Source organism: Typopeltis vanoorti, chromosome 17, assembly GCF_054136105.1.
Source record: "Typopeltis vanoorti isolate ZY-2024b chromosome 17, IOZ_Tvanoo_1.0, whole genome shotgun sequence".
Classification (NCBI taxonomy): Eukaryota; Metazoa; Arthropoda; class Arachnida; order Uropygi; family Thelyphonidae; genus Typopeltis; species Typopeltis vanoorti.
Window position 1 is genome coordinate 17,230,540 of NC_143565.1, and position 22,279 is coordinate 17,252,818.

At 35.4% G+C, this 22,279-nt stretch overlaps 1 protein-coding gene across 3 annotated transcripts in view; it reads right to left on the reverse strand.

Annotated features, from left to right (window-relative positions):
• Nucleotides 1-22,279, reverse strand: part of LOC150097192 (uncharacterized) — a 336,086-nt gene that overhangs the window by 180,598 nt on the left and 133,209 nt on the right. For all 3 annotated transcript variants that reach the window (XM_090406866.1, XM_090406865.1, XM_090406864.1), the window contains exon 2: nt 19,113-19,193. In XM_090406866.1, the coding sequence (XP_090262992.1) occupies nt 19,113-19,193 (81 nt within the window). The remainder of the gene's footprint in view (nt 1-19,112; nt 19,194-22,279) is intronic.

Here is a 22,279-nt window from a genome sequence, read left to right on the forward strand (position 1 = left end):
TCAAACAGATAGCAAAAGTGGTGGCAAAATCATGTTAAAAATGATATAAGCAACTTGATATTGTTAGTATTCAAGAATATGTAAGCAGAGTTAATCGAAGGCAATATTCTTATTGGTCATTTAAACAGAATGAAAGGGAAAAGATTAACAAAGTAGGTCTTTGATGCCATGATACTAGGAAAAAATACCCAGAAGAAGACCAAGATTAGGTGGCGCAGTTAAAAGCGCCTTAGAAGATCGAAATATACGACATGGCAATGCTGAAGTCCAGGCAAATAACAGACTAATCTGGAAGAAAACTGCTGAAAGGAAGTTAGTAAAAATGTAACTTAATCATGTATTACTATCATTATCATAGGTGTTAGTTTAATTTGGAGAAATGTAACGTTATGCATTTTGGAATAAACAGATTACAAGCTGTGTATCACATTGATGGCACTGTACTCCAGGAAATGGATGAAGCTAGAGATTTAGGGGTGGTAGACAGAGAGTTAAAGTTTAGAGGACATATTGCTAAGGTAGCCCATAAGATTACTTGGCTATTGAAGAACACATCAACAAATAGAGATAAGGAAGTTGTTATTCCTCTTTATGAGGCCTTGATACGTCCACGTCTGGATTACTGTGCTCAAGTCTGGTCTCCTGGGTTTCTTGGGATGAGAAAGTGATGAAGAAGATTCAGAGAGACGAGTGACCAAGATGGTGAGTGGTCTGTGGAATGTTCATATGAAAGATAGATTGAATATGTGTGGATCACAGAAGTTGGCTAATGGGAGACAAAGAAGGGATATGATATAAACATTTAAGTTGCTTAAAGGGTTTTATAGGATATAGTGCAGGGGAAAATGTTTCAGCACTTGGCTACAGGGACATGAACAAGGGATCATCCCTGGAAGTTGAATCAAGATGTGATCAGTAGGGATATGTGCGGACTAGATTTTTTGCTTGGAGAGTTGTGAATGAGTGGAATGGGTTGTCAGAGTCAGTTGTGAGTGCTTTGTCTGTTAATAGGTTCAAGGAGCGGTATGATAGATAGTGTGGATAGCTTGGGCCTCTCGCGATGAGTCTTCGGGCTCCAGGGAAGCGCCCCGTACAATAATAATAATAATCATTAGGATCCTACATACTCCTTGAGGGCAGCGATAAAGTGACTTTTTTTTCCTTGAACATTTTTTTTTAATGTATTTTGGATTTTCTTTACGCATTTTTATAAGTCGTCAACGAGAAGGGTGGGGATAGGAGGCGGCAAGTGAAAAAAAAAAAAACCTTAGTCCTCAGGATTTTTTTATTATTATTTATTTAGCAACTACTCCACTGCTTGTAAGTACGTATCAAGAATTCAATTATGATGAAAATATCAAAGTATTTTCACTTTTTTATCTTGGTATTATAGCAGTTTATTAGTAAATATAATTAGTAATTTGAAGCAAGAGGCGATGAAAGATTATTTTATATTATTTTAAGCACCTAATTCTGTTAAAGAAACAGAATCACTATTGATCTACTTTCATTTTGTGATTTAATAATATTTATTATTAAATAAATAGAAAGAATAGCCAAAATGTTTACACAGGAGAAGCAATTATTGGAAATGGAACATCGGAATAATGAGAGAAGGATATCAATATGGTTTTTCATAGATCTCAATATCCGATAGCCAGCAGAGTGCAAATAGTTCACTCTGTATCTTAGTATCTTAAAAAGTGCCTTTAGTAATGTTCAAATAGCTTATTTATACATAATTTTAATTATTATTATTAATGTTAATTAAGTGCTATTAATACGATTGTAATATTGCTAACTAACTAATATTAACATAATTTATTAAAATTCATAATTACTCAGCTACTCCAACTCCAGACAGTAAAAGACTCATTGCAGAAGATGCGCGTTACAATCTGTTCGATTCCATTCTGCCTTAAATGTCTCGTGTGCTCTAACTAGTTTGCCTGCACTTTTTGTGGTTCTTCTATTTTATTTAATTAATTTGTTTGGTAAGAAAATACTGGCTTTCAGAGAGTTTATATTATTTACATTATAAATAATATACCTATTGCGGTAGTTCTATGTGTAAAATATTTAATGAAAAGAAAGACCGCAGTAAAAAGTTTCCTAATGCTGAGAACAACGGGAAGTCATAACACTAACAATAAAATTTAGTGATATACAAATCCACAGCGGTGGACTGTACAATTTTTTTCGCTTAATGTCAAGAATACGACCGCTGGTCGTTATTTTTAAATGACCAGCGGTCAGTAATCCGTGGTCCTCGAAATGTTATTCTAACATCCCAAAAGACGGCAGCAAGCTTAAGCACCAGTCTTCTTAACAATTTTGGTATCTAATAATTTTTTTCTATATCTCTCCCGAAACTATTACATCTATTAGTTCACGTACAGAACAAAATTGTAAATCCGTAATTACTTGTGCATAATGAATTTTTAAATAGCCCCCTCCCCCCTTTTCTCTCTCTAACTTGCGAACACCTAGTGGCTCGTTAAGTGGGCCACGTGCAAATACCACTGTCAACTGTACAGGGATTACTTTTATTCACATAGCCAGACATTATTAGACTTCAAAGAGAAATGCAAGCTGTTACACTAAAAGGATGGGAGGGAATATTAAGTTTTTAATCCAACTTTTTTTTTTTTTTGTATTCATAAAAAATATTCATTGCACAATTTTTCTTCTATATAACGCAAACATAAATCAGTCAATTTTTAATCTAAAAAAAACAAAACAAAAAAACTGAAATTCTATAGAAAAACATGAGTTATACGAATTAGGCAGATCTTTTCACGGACAGACGCCAGCTATGAATCATACAGGAATAATTAGCATATAGAATGACGAAGAAAATTTTTAGAAACGCTCATCTATTAATGTCATTCCAATATACAAACAACCATTTCTCTTACTATTTTTATTTATTTATTTTATTTTATTTTTTTTTTTTTTGCATACTTCCCATACAAATAGCCATTACAACACCATTCGGTTGAAGTCATAACTGCCATTCTTTACAGTTCGTTGTTCACGATAAAGGATCCAGGTTTATGGAGGGGGGGGGTTGATTCATTCAACCCCCCCCCATAAACCTGGATTTTTTTTTTAACTGTTTGGTATTTTTATACACAGTCCTGTTTTTTCTCTCGCCTTTCATGGATTATTATTATTTAACATGTCTACTGTATCAACATCTTTATAGATTTCAGCATTACTTTTTAAAGTTATAGATCTGTGGTCGTCCCTCCCCCAACTGCGAGCTCATTTCGTGAACGAAAAGTAATAAATATATATATATAAAAAAAAACAATACCGCCAAAAAAAATGAAACAAATAACTGATTTATTTATTTTGGGTTCGTTAATCCGAAGATTGGTTGATTGGAGTAGCAAATCGAACAGACACTGTAGGTTTAGGTGGTTTCCTGTTGCCTTCCTTGCCCAACAAGTATGTGTAGATAATGTGCGTTTACTGAGATGGTTTTCCTGTTGTGAAAGATGAAAAAACCCCCACCTCTACAGGGTGTTCGGGATAAATTTGACATATTTATAATTAATTATATTTTTCCGTAAGTTACATGTATTAACACACACTTCTTTTCATTTAAAAGTTTGGACCCTTCTTCATTCATATACAAGATGTCAGAAAGGATGGATAGCTGGAACCCACCTGAATCATGGAAGAGAATAACTTGTATCATGATGATTCGTGCCCGCCATCAAAATAAGGATATTACGACTGCTGCCCAATGCTCCCTGAATACAGTAAAAACAATCAGGCATGAACTAGAGACTTGCAATGGTGACTACGAGGATGTAGCAAGAAGAAAGATCCCTAGCAGACGATCTGATTGCGTTCGTACAGCAGAATTCCTCGCAAATCTGCAGGAACAGGTGTTGAAGAACCCTGGCATTGGAATTCGGGCTTTGTTCGTGGAGTTGCTAACTGTAGTCAAGCCCTGGATAACAAGGGTAGCCAATGGTAGGCCGTATGTATGGCAGCAGGATTCGGCCCCTTGCCACACCTCTGGGAAAAGTCAAAAATGGTTGTCTGAAAATTTCTACGACTTCACCAGTCCAAATGTTTGGCCTCCAAACTCCCCAGACCTTAACCCCATGGATTATTTTGTATGCGGCGCAGTTGAAAAAGACACCAATCGCACTTCCAGTAATACAAAAGCCCAGTTAATGGATAAAATTAAAACAGTTTTTGCGGCCCTTCCCAGGGAGACTGTAGCATCAGCTTGTTCGAGGTTCCGAAGCAGAATTGAAGCTGTGATCGATGCTAATGGTGGTTATTTTGAGTAAATCTTGTTGATAGTATTGTAATTAACTCTGCCTGTAATGTTTTTTTGTCAATTCATTAAATTTAATAGATACAAAGAAGATTTTCTTTTTCCTTACGAAACTGTCAAATTTATCCCGAACACCCTGTATATGAAACCAGCTTACTCGTCTTTGATTAAAAACTCTGATAAAGGGCTTTACGTCGTATACAGGATTCGAACCCAGGTCTTTCCAACCAAAAGGCTCCTTCGAAACCACTGAAGTACGGACATTCAAAAACTGAATTACATTTAGTACACCCACAGTTACATTTATTTGGAAATGTCTCGTCTTTTTTTCACAGTATTAGGACATGTGGCCTGTTCCAGTCTCGACACCATCTCTCTGAGTCTTCCTTTATTTCTTCTTACTTTTGGTATTCTATACTTCTCTAATTTAATACAAAAATATCTTTCTTTCTTGGTTGTATTAAATTTGGCTTTAAAATATCAATAATCTGATTCTATCTAACTTGTTCTATTGGCTTGCTATTTAGAGCAACTGGCTTCTTATTTGCTCGCTTCCATCAAATGCCATAATTTTTATCAGATGTTCTCATATCTGGTAACACTCTTATCAGGGTAGTCAAGTACCAACTGTAATTGATTAGAATTATATTAGAATTATTAGGCTCTTCTTCTTCAATTAATCATTGAAGAAGAGCTTAAAATGCTTAATTTTGATATGTGAAATAAATGAAATGAGATATATCCCATCGATATACCCTGATAAGAGTGTTACCCATGAAATGGGTAACACTCTTATCAGGGTATATCGATGTCAAGTTGGTACTTGACATCGATATATCGATATATGACAGGGATATATCGGTAGTCAAGTACCAACTGTAATTGATTAGAATTATTAGGCTCTTCTTCAATTAATCATTGAAGAAGAGCTTAAAAGGCTTCAATTTGGATATGTGAAATAAATGAAATGGGATATATCACAAATCCGTCCTGATTTCATAGCCAAATGAAGAAGCACTGAAAGTGCAAGCTAAGGCAACTCCGATGCCGCAGGAAGAGTTCTTATAAGTTCTCATGTCTATTTTCGAAACTTTAAGTTTCGATTCTTTATTTGAAATAAGGGGGGATTTGTAAGTCCCTATTTCAATTGTTTAACTTTCTTTTCAGTATGGTTGTAAATATTGTTGTGTGCGTGTGTGTGTGTATATATATATATATATATATATATATATATATATATATATATATATATATATATATATATATATATATTGTATTCAGAGTCTAGCTCTTGCTGATGTCCGAATTTTACTCCTTAGATTTCATCATCTTTTATGCAGTTTAGTTTAGTTCTAAGATAATATGGAATTATTTATATATTGCTAATACCATCATTTCAAGGCGTTCATTCCCCCCCCCCCCCTTAGAATTTCAATTAATTCATCTAGTGCCATAGTTTCGACTTAATTTTTATTATCTATTTTGTTCGGAAAATAGATAATACTGTCTTTCAATAAATTTTCGTAACATTTATATATTTTAGAAGTCGTCGTAGCGTAGTTGGAAGAGATCTGGAGTCGATTCTTTATATAGTTTTTTTTTTTTTTCAATTAAAAGTAGTTAGCCGGCGTTATTCGTAGCTGGTAGTTTTTTTTTTTTTACTCACTCGGAAACTTAGATTTTTCTTCCTACAAAACAGCAAACTGGTCAGAGAACACACACACAATTAACACAAAAATACTGGGTAGTGCAGAGTGGCCTCCCACGATGAGTGCTGAGATTCCAGAGTGATGTTACTAATAATAAGTTGTATCTCCATTATTATTATTTTTTTTTTTTTAGGTTGGAATTACTGATGATACAACCAAGGTTACAAGGTCAGTATCCGATTAGTTCATATTCAATTGAATAATCCATATAAAGGTTCATGGTGTACTGGATGGGATTCGAACGAAGGTCTTTCCAGCTAAAGGAAATGTGACTACGCCACGGAGGAGCTCTTTTCATAGGTCCTAGGCCCTTAATTTCATATCCAGGTCTTATGAAGCGTTAAGACATTTACGTTCAGCCCCTCCCCCGGACTGAAGAAAATTTATTACGCTTCTCTCATAGGATTCAGTGAGTTATTTTAGATGCTATCTTTAGAATGCTTAGGCTTACTATTTAAAAGCCGTATTATACTATAATTTCATCAGTCAGACTTTAGGTATCGCCTGAGCCACTGTGTAAACACAGATCTTATTTTGATGGGGATGACCGATCGTTAGTAGCGATGAATCACACTACGTTTTATGTATCTCACCAACTAGAAAGTATATTCCAATCGTATCCTGTACTGCTTGTATAACAAAATGAATACCCTGAAAGTAAAACTGTGCGCTTACGGTATATCTGTAATAGTTAGTCCTCAATAGCATGTGGAGAACTTACAGACTGTGAGGGAACTCATCATAAGATGCAATATCAGTAGTCTTATGTAACTTAAAAAATGGTAAAAGACTACACGATCCAAAATCAACTGTAGGTACCATTATCAGTGCAAGAAAATGTCAAACCATTTCAAGAAATGTATAAGAAAACCCAAGAAGGACACCAAGAGATACGTATGGGCACCGCAAGCAAGCTTTGAGAAATGAAGAATAGGAAAACTATATTAAAATTTCAAATGATAATTTTAAACAGCCGACCAGGTTGTTCGGGTAATAATGTAACCGCTCTCCAACTAATAGGTGCCTGAAAGGAATGGTACGAAAATCTAGATAGTTTGATATGGAAAGGATCAAGCGGGAAACTGAGTCTACAGGATTAGGTTGGCAGCAGAATACCATTTTAGTGACGGGAAATTAACAAACTAGTGAAGTCATTAGCTTCTATATACGAGTTGCCCCAGTCCTGGAAATAGTTCAGGCACAAACTTTGTTTGCTTATATTTGGATAAAGGATTAAACAACATATATAATTTTTTGATATCTTTAATTTAAACCAGGTTTAAATAATATTGTAAACAGTGTTAGAAGTTCGTCATTATGAAGGACGAATCGCACACCCCTTTCCGATCGGATGAGCGATTTATTATTTTTTCTGTGACCAGACAAAAAAGGAGCTCCAGTTGAATACGACGGTCTGATTAATGGAACCAACTGGTGCCACATGGAAATAATTTTTTGACCAATCGCTTGAGCTGCTATTCGTGCGCTGAAAAAAAACATTATTTTATTTAGCTATGAATTTTATGTATATCCAAATCGCTGCCAGAGACTGGCCATCATAACCGTTCCTGAAAGAAAGATCTAAAAAAAAGTTTCTATAAAGATATGAATTCTAATTCAATAGAAAAGGTGGGTCTTGATCACTGCACAAGAGATCTGTCAAGAATTAAGTCAGAAAGTAAGTGAGCCAGAGATTGAGAATAATAACTAAAGCATTTATCAGACTGATCTAGGAAACTCTTTTTCCTTTAGAAAGGCGAGAATGAAATTTGCTTTCGAAGGTGTGTGTGTGTGTGGAGATGTCAGAAGCGTGCAACTGAAATAGCTCTCGAAATTACGGCAGACTTATGCTATACGTACCCTATAAACTTGTCGCGTAGTTACCTAAATTCTGTTTCCCGTGCATCAAAGAGGGGAGGAGGGGGAATCTTGCCTCCTAACATTATCAAGTCATCAGACACCCACTTGGAGCAAGTACAACGCCTACAAAACTTGAATGTAATTTTTGGCGTAGGCGCCTCAAGAAGAGCCCCTGTGTCGGCCCTGCTAGCCTCATTAACTGGTGCCCTTACCCTTCCTTTCACTTCCTCCCACACAATCAACAGAACCAGCTCATTTGAAAGTTATGAGAACGATAGCGGAGAAAGTGGCTATCAAGTAGGGCTATCCTAACTAGATGAACACGCAGTACCTGGAGTGTCGGAGGACATCAACAACCCCCGCCTTTTCGAGCTACTAAAGTAGAGAGGGAGTAGTCGGTGTTCCGGCCACTCAAGGTGTATCGGTCCAGTACATTGACACTGAAAATAAACAAGATGAACGGGAAGCTTTCTCTAAATTTCTCTTCCTATCCAGTTCTGCTAGATGTGAGGGAAAAAGTTGTAAATGAAAGGACAGGTTCAACGACTCTGAAGCAGTCTTGCCGCCTTCGATGTTCCTACACACACTGAATGTTTGCACCTGTTCAAAATCTTAAAACAGATGAGAGAATCACAGAAAAAAACATAAAACAGGAAAAGCTATTTATAAGGGTAATAAGTATCGTTAACACGGAACACCATCAACCTGGACATTCAGCAGGGAAATGAACAGTCTATTGTCGACAGTTTAACGACTGGGAGTGGTTGGGTATGCGGTATCCAGGGGCACATTGGCGAACATTTGTTTCCTTAGCTGCATAGGGAGCATTCTAAGTGAAAGATATCAGCTTACGAAATCTTTATCACAATATTTATCTTCCGAGTTGTTTGAATGATTTCTTCTTGTAACAAATAAGGGCACATTTCTAAGATAATAATCGGGCAACGAGCACTTTGTGCTTAAATAACAGAGTCGCGCTACGATATGACCTTCTCGAAATGAAGCAGGAAACTTGAGTCCTGGCTTAATTCTCCAAATTAGCATTAATGCGTGTTAAACTTTAGCCTCGCCGTCTAAGAAATAAACTTATGATATTTTTCAATCTGATTGCAGCAAAAGAAAGCATTTTTCATATAAGGGCAGAAGATCGTCTGCTCTTCAGCAGATTAACAGCAAGAAAAAAAAATGTGGCAGAAGATCGTCTGCTCATGATTCATTTTCAGAATGTTAACAAGAGCACATGAACAGTTAACAGCAGAGAAAAAAAAAATGTTCGAATTTCCTTGTAGTTTTGCCATTCAGTTAAAATGTTTGCTCAATTAGTAGTTTGCCTTGAGGCAATTAATTACCCTACATAAATTAGATACGCTTATACACAACTTGGCGACATTCAGGGTCCATGAAAAGCAACTGACAATGATTCAGGAAACTCGGTGCAAAAACTGATAGTATTAACTGCATTGTGTATGCCAAGAGCCACCTGAAACACTGTGTTACTGATGCTTGAAATGCGTATATATATGTGCTTTGTAAACTTCGTACAGCTAACGGAATATATATTTTTGCAATCTATCCTCCAGAGGTCCACTCGACTGATTTTGTCCGTTTTTTTTTTTTTTTTTTTTTTTTTTTTTTTTTTAAATTATGACAGTTTGGTGTAGATTCCTCAAAATGATAAATGCACCCATAAGCTTTATTCGTAATGTCTGGAAACCTGTTTCAGTACGATGTATTTTTCTCACAAGAGTAGATTTTGGAAATTTAACTGATCCAAGTTCGAGTTGTGCAATGCTAACGCTCTTGATAATGTTTTACAAATAACAGTGCAACAGCTAACTTCTTTTTGTGTTAGTCCATTTGTTAAGAAAAGTCATACCGATATTTAGAAAACTGTTATGTTTTGTTTTCACACACATATACAAAACACAAAAATCATTTAACTGTAGTAAATACCACTTATTGATTTCATTAAAATCGTTGATGATATCGGGTTTATTTTAATTATTTTTCAAACTTACAATCAGTTTTTATTATTATTTAACTTGCAGACGAACATCAGAATTAAGTCTGAATAAGTTTGGAAACACTGGAAACTAACGATAAAGTTAGAAATACTAGAATTGAGAACGCTATGTGAAGTTTAGTTTTAGAAACTGGGATTGTTGACACTTGGTAATGGACTTTGCCAGATGTTGCAAATGAGCACCTTTTAATTGGTACTGTTCGTGATAATGTTTTTTTTTTTTTTGTGGCTTGTGGTTGATAATTTTAGACAATTTTATGAAGTAAAAATATACTTCATAATTTTATGAAGTATATTTTCAAGTGATGGACATTTGTGTTTATATTAGAATTGGGCTAAAGGTTTCTTTACGTGAGCAGTTTGTTTTGATCTAGATCCACTAAGAAGATCGACTGAAGCATCTTTAATCAAGAGAAGTTATATTTTTATACATATTCTGCACAGATGCAGAGAATAGCGAGTTCAGTTGGGTTGTTTGAAATTATGGCTGAAGCAACTCAGGCTATAATTTCAACCAATGTACTGTCAGAAAGGAGATCTGGATTAAAGATTTACGCCGAGATATTGTTCATATTTCTGAAATACCTTAAAATTAGACTTATGATAATCATCTTAACCCAATTTTGTAATAGAATTAGACCAATCAAATAGTCTAGCGTATGACAATTTGGGGGGGGGGGATTTCATACCGCGGAGCGAGCGGGGAAGAGGGGGATATTGGTGTTAGCAACACTCTACTTCAGGTTCATAATACTCTACATCGACACTCGTGTTCCATGGCGCAGGTTACATACTGAAGGAGTTAGGAACTTGAAAGGAGTCAAAACGAAGTAGAATAGCTCCCTTAGCAGGCAGTGTAACATCTTTGATGTTTGGACACTACTTTTGGCTTCCTTTCCTCCTGGAAAAGCCAAATGCTAAGAGTTATTGATATACCTACGTGTGACATACACGATTTATCTTCATGTAATCAATGTCTATGAAGCGATATACCATATTAAATAAACAGAGTAAAGTTTTTTGGGTTTTTTCCCCTATTCGTTTGCAATGTGTCCCAATATTTTTACTGAGATTGCTTGTTGGATTATCCCATTACCAATAAATATAAGAGCAAATCAAATGTGGCAATAAGAAGAAATGCAACATGCGTGCAAAACGAAAGAGACATCAAATAAAATCCATATAATCAGCATGGTGGTTCTCATTATGCTACAAAATGTTTTTAAGAGAAAAAAGATTCTATACAGCAAATTTTACTTCCAGTGATTTCTTCAACGGAAAAGGTGGCTTTTAGATTTAACTACGGTATCCAACAGGTGTTTTTGCACATGAAATACGTGCTGGGACCAACCACATATGATGATATCTTACTAAGCTCAACTTAATAGTTCTGCATACAGCACACAATCACGATAATGAAGAAACTTAAAGTTAATTATTCGTGATGACTTTTTCATTAAAAACGTACCGCAGAAAGGCTACTTCTAATACCTACGTGTGGTATTATTTTAAAAGAACGAATTCTGTCGGAGAATTCGTCTGTTTCAAAAGTGCTAATAATAAATCTAAGAGTTCTTCATGAGTAGAGCAGAGTCGCCGTCTAAGGGCTGCAATAATAAGACAACTCTGATAGCCAGAATGGCATGGGTGGCTGAATGGACAGCATTGTTTAACCAAGAGGTTGTGGGTTCGAATCCTACCATGATCAAGGGTGTTTATGCGAATGTCTTCACCCATTGTGAGACCACTATCCTGCTTTGGAGATCTGTACTGGCTTGAAAGATTCCATGATCTTACCTACGGTGCTAATACTAATGCGCCGTAGGTTTAAAACCTGTCGTGGGTGGTATTCACATTATTTAAAAAAAAAAAAAAAAACTTTTTTCATTGTTTATCTATCTTGCTATAAAAAAGAATGAAAATTTATAATCTTTTGAATTAAAACCTTAAAAAAAGAAGTTAAAAAGTATAAAACTAAATTTTCAATAAGTGAAAATTTAGGTTGCCACACTGTAGTTCAGGGGAAAAAAAACCCTAAAATAATATTTGTAATCTTTTCGTAATAAAATTTTATGAATGCGGTACTTAAAAAAGAAAATTTGATGCCTGTAGTAATAGCAGCCTCACTTGTCCATGCGCCTGGCCTTGAGTGTGGCTATGTTCCCACTCACAAATTTATCCAGATGACGCATTAGTTTTATTGAAGAAATAGAGGGAGAGAAGGGGAGGCATTCATGAAGCGGGAGAAATGACCGGCAACGAAAAATATTTATACAAAGCTTCTTGGTGGTCAGTTTACACCACTTTCTTCTGTGATTCAGGATAAACACAGATATATCGCCATCTTTTGCCAAAAGTGAAACTGGTTTCATTTCTACTGAGTGCAGGCTATTTTTTCCGGCGGCGTAAATTAAGTTAAGGGGATAATAAATCCCTCATTATTTTAAAGCCGGATACGAAACTCGGAGATCGAAATCTAAGAGTTTCATGCCGAAGAACTATCGGCGAGTCCAAGCGTAAGTCATCACTTGGGTAGTACAACACTATGGCAACTCGTGTCAAAGGTGGAACAAGCTCCGTCACTATCCTTAATATTTTCTCATAATGTAAAACGCAGCTCCTAGGAGATGTATTACTGTTTTACATTATGAGAAGAGGTCACTACCCAGACCGGTTTCGACCTTTATTGAGGTCTCATTAGTGAGTAGGTAGACCTGGAATACCAAGGTTAAGTGAACCGAACTTACATATACCCCTACTAACGAATTGCCTGACTGGTGTACACCGGTGCCGATAGCTCTTCGGCATGAAACTCTTAGATTTTGACCTCCGAGTTTCGTATCCGGCTTTAAAATAATGAGGGATTTATTATCCCCTTAACTTAGTTCAATATAAGTTTTCAATAATCAATATAAGGATAAGTTTTATATGAGCGTTTTCTTTAGGAAATGGAATAAGAAATATGACTTTTTTTCTCCCTTGCTCTACCGGGATAATGCAAGCAGATAAATTTGATCACTTGTTGACATTCTATTAGCTGATGCCTAAAACTTTCCGTTGCGTTTACTTGGAGAATAGAAATAACTTGGGCGATAGATGATGTTTATTTCCCGGTGTGATAACAACACCGGAAGATTAGAGGATATTAGAAGATTGAAAAAAAAAAAAAAAAGTTCCGTGTTCATTTTCTAGCAGTTTCCAGAATGTGCGATAAAACACACAACCTTTCGTGAGCGGCGGAAAAATAAAAAGTACAAAAATTGAAATCGAACTCTATGTTATCAGTTCTCAATTAAGGAATCGTGCGTTGAAAGCGAGATGTAACCTTTTGGCAACGTTTCTGGTTCTATAATGCTAGCCGCAAGAAGAAAAACTGTTCGGACAACAAATACGAGTGTCAGGGTTTAGGATCAGAAGATGGTAATCTGCCGTACTCTTGCCGCAATGCCTTCAAAATCATCCGGAGCTATGAGTTCAGTTATTGGTGACTGCTGAGGGTGGAGACAGACTTCCCTATAATTTCAGAAAGTTGATTAGAACTAAAAGGAGTTGGACAATTTTTTTTTTCCTGCTTTCAAAGTGTCTTATGAACAATAGTATTTAGGACTATTGAGCTATGAACTTATTAAAGTTCATAAATGGGATATTGTTGTATTCATTCTACAATAAGACCAAGAAACAGGGTTGAAACATACTCCTAAGGAATACAACGTGCATCCCACCTATTGCAAGTTGTTAACGTATAGCATAATATTTTTCCGGATGGACAAGGAATCATGTTCTAGAGACCAAACGCAGAAGGAATTTTTTTTGAGCCAATTCTGATCTTCAGTAAGAAGAGGTGGTCTCAAGGAGGTGATGAAATCCATCCATCATCTAAAGGAAGGTGCTGCAAGTAATAATAATTTTACATGCTTTAACGAAACATTAACCTGAACATCGCGAGCTGTTCCACCTATTCCCCATCGATTTGATTTCAGTGATTTTTTTTTTTTAAATTAGACTCGCAATTTCCCTAAAACGCAGGACAACTCTGAACTTCATATCTAGATTGAATTTTGCAATGAGATTCATAAATGCTTAACAAACCAAGAATTCACTTAAAAATCCACAGCTATTCCAAATAAATTATTTTTACATTCGCAATAGCATGAAGGCTTAAATTTGGTCGCATACTGTAACTTAAACTCTTGTATAAATATTTACGAAAACATAGCACGCATTCGTTACACATATTTCGTGTCCATATTTAACTGCATGACCGCGTTTAAAATTTAATCGAGTAAGAATATAAACTTCGGTATCCAGTAGCTACTCGCAACATACAAATTCCTGTAAACGTGCCCATTATCAAATCATGCAAACCAAAGAACTTTGGTAATTTGACAAGAGTCAATTTCTTTCGTATTTCGTTGCGTTTGAAAGCCAGCACTGCTATTAGGGTATGTCTAAAGAGACTGCACTAGCCTGTCACAGAGAGGCCCTCAAGTATTATTTCTGGAGGTAAATAAATGCCTTCAGGAAGGTGTGTACGGAACCTAGTGATCAGGACAAGGACTTTGGAGCAATAACCCTGTCGAATGTCAGTAGAATTACAAGGCCAGCAGCCTCCAGACAAAAAAGGGCACGGTCGTAGAAAATCCTGAAATCACAGCTTCGCAGCCTATATTAAGACAGCCAATCTGTAATCACTGGATGCACGAAAATACCGCAATGAAATACGAGGTGGTGTGCTGGGGAATGAGGGGGGGGGGGGATGAATAACGTTTCAAGTTTAGTACGACGAAACCAAACAACATTTTCATTCACATAATACGGCATGTGATTGAGCACTGCTACAAAGTTGTGAAGAAACTAGGCCTAGTTAGGACTGAAAAGTACGGTTCTTTATAATAACATGTTTAAAGTACCCTATTTCAACAGTACAAGGACATTTCGTGTATAGGAAGGAACTGTAAAAAGACGTTTTTTTTTGGGGGGGGGGGGAAGGGGAGGTAAACATTAAAATAAAAACAGAAAAAAAAGTTAATAGTTATTTACTATAAACAAGGTTTGCAGATGTCATTCATTTGCGTTTTACGATGCAGGAAGTATACATACAGAATATCGCGAAAAATGTCAGCTCCAAGTTTATTGGCTGTTCGTGCATATTTATTTAATGTCGAAACCTCCCAAATATAGAAACCGTTTGATTGATAACGTTACAGCTGTCTCTGCGATTGGTTGTTATGACAGCCACAATTTGCAATTCACTAAGTAATTAAGAGATATTATTACTGTCAAACGAAATTATACACAGGTCACCACTCTGAAAGATTGGACACCGTTGATAGAGCGAAACATTTCAATGCATGTCGAAAACCGGTTAATAAAGACAGTGAGCGATCAAGTTGTGAAACACAAGAGGTCAATTACATGGACTGAAGCGAATGTCATTATACACACCTCGGCAGAGATATTAGAAAAACCCCATATCAGCTATTCATTTCTCATTTATGCACCTGGAAAGAACAGAGAGAGAGAGAGAGAATTCAACTAATCACAGTGACCTAACCTTAATACCAACAATAGCTGTAAACAGGAAGTTTAGGATACTTTTAAAAAATGTTTTTGGACAAGAAAATTTTATTTTCATATTCAGTGGCGTTTTATTGATACAGTACTACGTCATACCTCTCACCACACATCGATGCCTGTTTCTAAGGGCGATAAAAGCCAAAATCACGAAATGGGCAAAATACTGTCAATAGATTAATTAATTCACATGTTTACTCATTAGCCCGTTTACGCTGTTATTAGGATTATTCATCATTTATAAAGACAGGTGATTATTATTTCATTCTCAGATTCCCCCCCCCCCTTTTTCTCTCGTCTGATGGCTTTTAACACTAATATAAACGGTGACTGTATTCTATTGTTGATTCCTCGCGTCTCCCACTGAAAAATGACTGCTTTGTTTCCGCCTATTGGTCATGCACGATCCGGAATTTAGAATATCAGCTTGCATTTAATAGTCTCGCGAAGGTTCGTGATTAAGACAGATATTTTCCTCCGGTGTCTGACTGTAACGTAACAATTATATACACGCATAGCCTTCGTGAAAACTACGTTAGCATTGTATCCTTGGGGCGGGGGGAGGGGTTTAAAATAAAATACTGTCAATATCTAATAGATTTAAGAATGTACGGTATGATGATTCGTTGCCAACATTTTAAATTAGAGCGCACAGTATTTATTCCGACTCCCTTCTTTATGGACGATAGTGAAACAATCCGATAAAAAAAGAAAACATCAATTAAAAGAAATAAATATTCATGTTATTAAAAATATATAAAAATGTCTGAAAAAAAGCCAGAAAATAGATGAAAGTGAAATTAATATAATAGAGTCAGTCGTCTCAAAATTGAGAAATCGGAATTTATCTGGAACGGATTGACTTTATAATGAAATGCCAAAATGTGGAGATAAAGAAATGACTGAAAACATGAGAAATTTAATTAAACATACCTTTGAGCAAAGACAGATTCCTACAAATGGAGAAGGAATATCAAATACCAATAAAAGGGAACAAAATCTAAACCCCAAAACTATCGAGGATAAACTTATTGTGCTATCGTAAAATATGTAGAAGAATTATAAAAGAAAAATTCCTTTACTGATGGAAGATCATGTATTGATGCTATATTCGTTATGAAGCAAATAACAGAAAAAGCACCATAACTTAATAAACCAATATATTTGTGTATTTCATTGACTTAGAGAAGGCTTTCGACAGAATCAGATTAATCAGATTCTAATACCTGAAAGTAATACTAGATACTAGAATACTAGAATCAAGAATGCAAATCATTTAAATGATCAAAGACATATTACACAAAAAATTCCTATAAGGAAAGGGATCAGACAAGATGATTCATTAAGTCCCGATGAAAATAATCATCGATGAAATAATTAACGAATTTAAGAAACAGAAATTAAATGGAACACAAATAAATAAATAAAAAATGTTGAATATGCAGATGATGTAGCATCACTTGCAGAAAATGAAGATCCCCAAAAGCAATTATTCAGACTCCAACAGACATGCTACATGCAAATATCAAAATTACAAAAAAAAAACGTAATTTAGAAATAAATGGGAAAAAAAAACTGAAACAAATAATACAATTTAAATACCTAGAAATAACTACGAACAGTGAAAATATAACTGAAGTTAAAGAACAGTCCCTGAAGACTAATAAAATATCAGGATGTTTAATTGGACTATACGGAAAAATAAAGATTAAGAAACATCAAAAATATACGAGATAAACACAACATGCGAAATGAAAACGTTAAGAAAAATACTTAACAAACCAGCACTTTTTTTTACTCCATCAAGAAAGGATTTATGAAGAATGTCAATTACAACCCATAACCCCGTGGATAAAAATGAGAAGATTGGAATGGAATCAACAGTTGGAAGACTAAAATGATGGACGGCCTGCCTGCATTGAAGTATTAGAGATGCAAAAAAGCTGAAGCTTTCCCTCTAGAAGCTCAACACCTGAATGTGTAGAGAAGATTTAAAACTTTTATTTGGAAAACTATTATAAAAGATAGGCGGTAGCGTGAGCTTTTATGCATTTTATTAATATGAACTAAGAAATAAAAATTTTCAATTAATATTTATCCTGCACAGTAACCATCGCTAACATGTTTAAATTACTGATAATAGACGGGGACTGAATAATCATAACAATTTATGAAACATATAACAATGCAAGATTAGTATAATTTAAGGCCTAATTACTCATGAATCTCAATTCACGTGACATACGCTTTAGAACAGTTGCTGAAATCTCGCGACTTCGAGATGGATCAAAATGCGTAGTGACACATAGAATTCTAAAAGTTAACTAATCAAATAAGTTCAATCCCTTCCAAAGATTAATGACTTAACAAATAAAATAAGCATATTTAACATTTTTACTTCGAAATATCACGGATTAATATTGTAGTGTATTAAATTCAGTTACACTAGAAGTGCGAACGTGTCAGTGTAAACAGTGTTGTTACCTAAACCTCGACGAGATTTAAAAAGAGTCACTATATATAATGCGCAACTGGTCTTTTTGATACGTTTATATTAAGGAAAAAAGCAGTTTCACAAAGTAAATCACTGCAGATTAAGAAAGAAGATAAACGAATTTTGCTTAAACACTTACTGGTTTTGTTCGTACGCCCACAAATGATTATAAAAATTTGTAGAAATTTTTGTAATCAAAAACTACATTTTTACCTGTACATGAAAAATTCTTCATTACTATAGCCGAAATGTGGAAGTAAATTTATTGCCAGCATGCTAATAAAATGTATTACACAAAAATGTAATAATTATTATAAATTTCGTACAAATTAAATTGCAATAGGTTTTTGGGAAACGTTACAAATCTCCTAAGGTAGTTAAGGAATTAATGGTCGATGCTTACAAGAAAACTAAGTGGAGAGACATTTCAGTATGGAATATGTCCACCCCGAACTGCGATGCAGCTCTCACAACGTTGTACCATGCTTAGTATCAAGTGATTCACGGGTTCTTGAGGCAAACTGGCCCACTCCTTCCTTCAGAACAAGGATAAGGCCTTGTTTGTTTTCTGGAAGGGAATTTCGAGCAGCAATGCGTCCCTATTATCGCCCCAAATATGTTCTATCTGGGAAGCGTACTGGCCACTCGATTCGATTAATGTTCTCGATCTCCAGAAGTATCTCCTCTGCTCGTGATGTGGCACTGTCGTCCATAAAAACGAATTCTTCGCCTATAGCACCATGGAACAATCGAACATGTTGAAGAACTTCGTTGCAATATCATTCACCAGTCATAGCCCCATTAAGCATAATACCTCCATTTCCATTTCATTTCCATTAAGCATAACACCATGATGCCAGCACCGCCATATCTATAATTTCAAGAACATTCTCGCAATGGTAACAGTACCACTTTCACGCCAGATCAAGTATTTAAAATCGGAGGAAAGACTAAAATTACTCATCTTCAAAGAGTACACAACCCACTGGCATCCAATTTTTACGGATATAACACCACTGAAAATGTATAAATTAAGTCATAATATTACCACTGATTTCTAATAAACAAAACATTTTGGTAAACATTTGGTAAATAAAATCAATATAATATAAGAAACTTAATGAACTCAGATAATGTATAATAAAATATTACCTTCGTTCGGTTGATAGAAACAGAAAAATCCCAATCTGGGGCGACGAACAGATAACCACATGTCGATACTTTTCTCGTTGCCTACAAATAAAAAGAAATATGGATAAATATCACGATACAGCGTTTTTATTTAAAATATAACTTTCTTTTTTTTAACTTAAGCTGTGAGATAAAAACCAATCAAAGTAAGATGAATTAATCAACATTTATAATAAATGTTTATTACCTACGCGGAAACATTTTAGATAAATTCATGGTAAAATGTTCGGAATTTTCACTGGAGGGAAAAGCTTTTAAGGAGAGCAGTCTTTAAGAAAGAGATTCCTATCAAGCTAAATAGATCAATCTTAAGTATAATGGCTAACTTGAAAAGATGTGCTGTGGCTCGTGTTTAAATCCTGATATTCTCATTGAAGTCAATTGCTTCACCGATACCACCATTATCATTATAATCCGGGTACTTTGTAAGCCAGTAATTTCTCGCCAGTTAGATACTGTCGGAACTGTTGATGGAAGATAAAACCGTCAACATTCAACAAAAGTGGCATCCTACAGATAAGAATAATAATAACTTCAGGGTGTACTTCAGTCGGATAAAAAGATACCGAGATATTTTTAGACTGGGAACTCTGAAATACATCTGGAAGAAATATACTTAACATTGCACGCAAGGGAAAAATCAAAGCATTGATATATTCGGAGTGTTAATAAAATAATTTCCAATCTCAATGTTGCACAGCTGAATGTAATGAAAGTACCCTCTGAACATCAACGATGATTTGCAAAGAATTTCAAAACAAAAACTTTTCATTAGATGGAGAACCGCATATAAAGAACAGGTTTAAGGAGGTACTGCAAATGTACACGCGCACATACACCATAACCGTATGTGGTTTCGAACAATTGAGTGGAGTCACTGGATTAAATAGAGCATTGCAGGAACTCATTATCCTACAATAATATCGTTGCAGGATAATGAGTTCAATTCGGTATTCCCAAAAATTCGACAATCAATCCTAATTTCAGTATAATTAAATTCAGAAAGTCAACAATAACATCATTTAGCAAAATAATGAATTATAGATTTCTTTTAATAGAAATGAGGTGACAATTAGGATTATAAATGGTCAGAACACGGCGAGTCACAAAAAAAATATGAAAGTAAAAATACAATGTTCCTAGAGTTAACAATATCTTGTCAGTTATCTTAAGCCGTCATCAAGCTGAAAGACTGATTAGCATTTCGTATAATTCATACACTGATAAATAAACGCCACCAACACAAAAATGGGATAAATGGCTGTTATCACTTATTGCAAAGATTATAGCAATTATTCATTGCTGTAATCTCAGCACTGCATCCGTAAGATAAGCTCAGTCATCTTATGGAAGCAATGTCAAAGTGACTATTCTTCAAGCAGTAAATAACCCTACTTTTCTGCGATAGACGCTTCCCCATGCGATTAGACACATCTTGGGATATAAATATCAGAACTGAAAGTTCGTAGAATACTCATGGAATCAGTTAACGCTATTTGAGTATTGAATTGTAGTATTATCTATAGGATTGCTGACAGAGTGCATACATTTGATCAACAACAGTATTCAGTTAGACTATATTCACTACTTCCTAATGGATAACGAGAAACATAACTCCTTCCCCACAACACTATCTGCAATCACCAGAGATTTGACTTCATTCCAAATTCGCCATAAATAATCTACCTTGAACCTTTCAAAAGAGGATAAAACCAAATTCGCTGAATCCTATTAAATGGGGAAGAAGAGAAGACAAAAGAAGAAACTGCCGTCTGCGTGAATGAGAGTGGAGAGAATCGGTGGGAGCTGGACCACTGATGAACCAAAATGCTCTGAGTCAAGAACTTTCAGGGAACTCATAGGGGCATCACCCAAAATGCGAGAAATTATTCAATAGGTGAACAAATCTGTGTTTGCACTGGATTTACTGGGTTTACACTGGATTTATTCATAGGAACGAAAGAAACGACTTACTTTCTTGAATGCTTAAAGCGGCAATATTTGTGTATTTTATACAGAGAAAGTGTGTAGTGTAGGTCCATCTCCCAGAAGAAAATTTTCGTTTTCTCTATAGATTTTGGTACTGTTAAAACTGATAAAATTAAAAACGAAAAATTAGTCAGGATTAAGTTTCTCTAACACTGAAGTTAACAAAAATATGAATACTCTAGTAGAGAATAGTTTGGAGATCAGAATTTAAGGTTTAAGAAGTAGATATTCTAGAGCTTGGTTTCATTTCTTATTACAGATCTGTTAAATGAGACGGGACTGTAAGTACGGTCAGCAGCAAAATTATGTATTACATTTATAGTCAACTGGAGAAGTTCGATTATTTACAGAAATAAATGAATAAGAAAAAAAAAAGTTTTACTCTTTTTTTTCCCCCCATCTTTTGATCATCACATATAACGTGTAACTATAGAGAAAGCTGGCAGCCCATTACGGCTTGCCTCTCTTGTGGATAGCTTCAGGAATTTTTAGTCAGGTTTTTAGACAAGCCTTGCTTACTTAAGGTCTCAAGTGAATTGAAAAGAAAAAAAAGTTCACATTGTCTCTAGAATAGGATTCTTAGATTATTTAACTCTTAGCCACCAACGGTACTAATATACTATACGCTAACAGTCTTTAGTGAGTGGGATTCGCATAAAAAAAAACTGCGAAAAAACATTCGAAAAGAAATGGTCACTCTCATCACAATTATGTCCGACATAACTATGGAAGAATCGCCTTACTTTCACTGCGTGATGGAACAACGATTTCAGCATGAAGTGTAAGTAAATCTGGATTCTCTGAAGTCAAAACGTGGTTTTGGGCCGCTTGAAGTCTAATAAGCAAATTAGTATTACTCAAACTTGGTGATGACATTCGTCTTAGTGGTGCCAAGTACCAGAGGGTCCTGGTCTCGACCCTTGTTCGTTCACTTCTAGTTAGTTTCCTCAAACCTGATACCGTTTGGTATCAGGTTTGAGGAAAATGATGGTATATATTCAGGACTAACATGCACCCAACAATGACAGAGTGAGTAGACGATTTGGTTACTTTAGACTGACCGGAACTCACTGGAGTTCAGCATAAATAAATCCAATTTGCATGACCTGAACATAAGTTCCATCAGCGTTACAGACTTT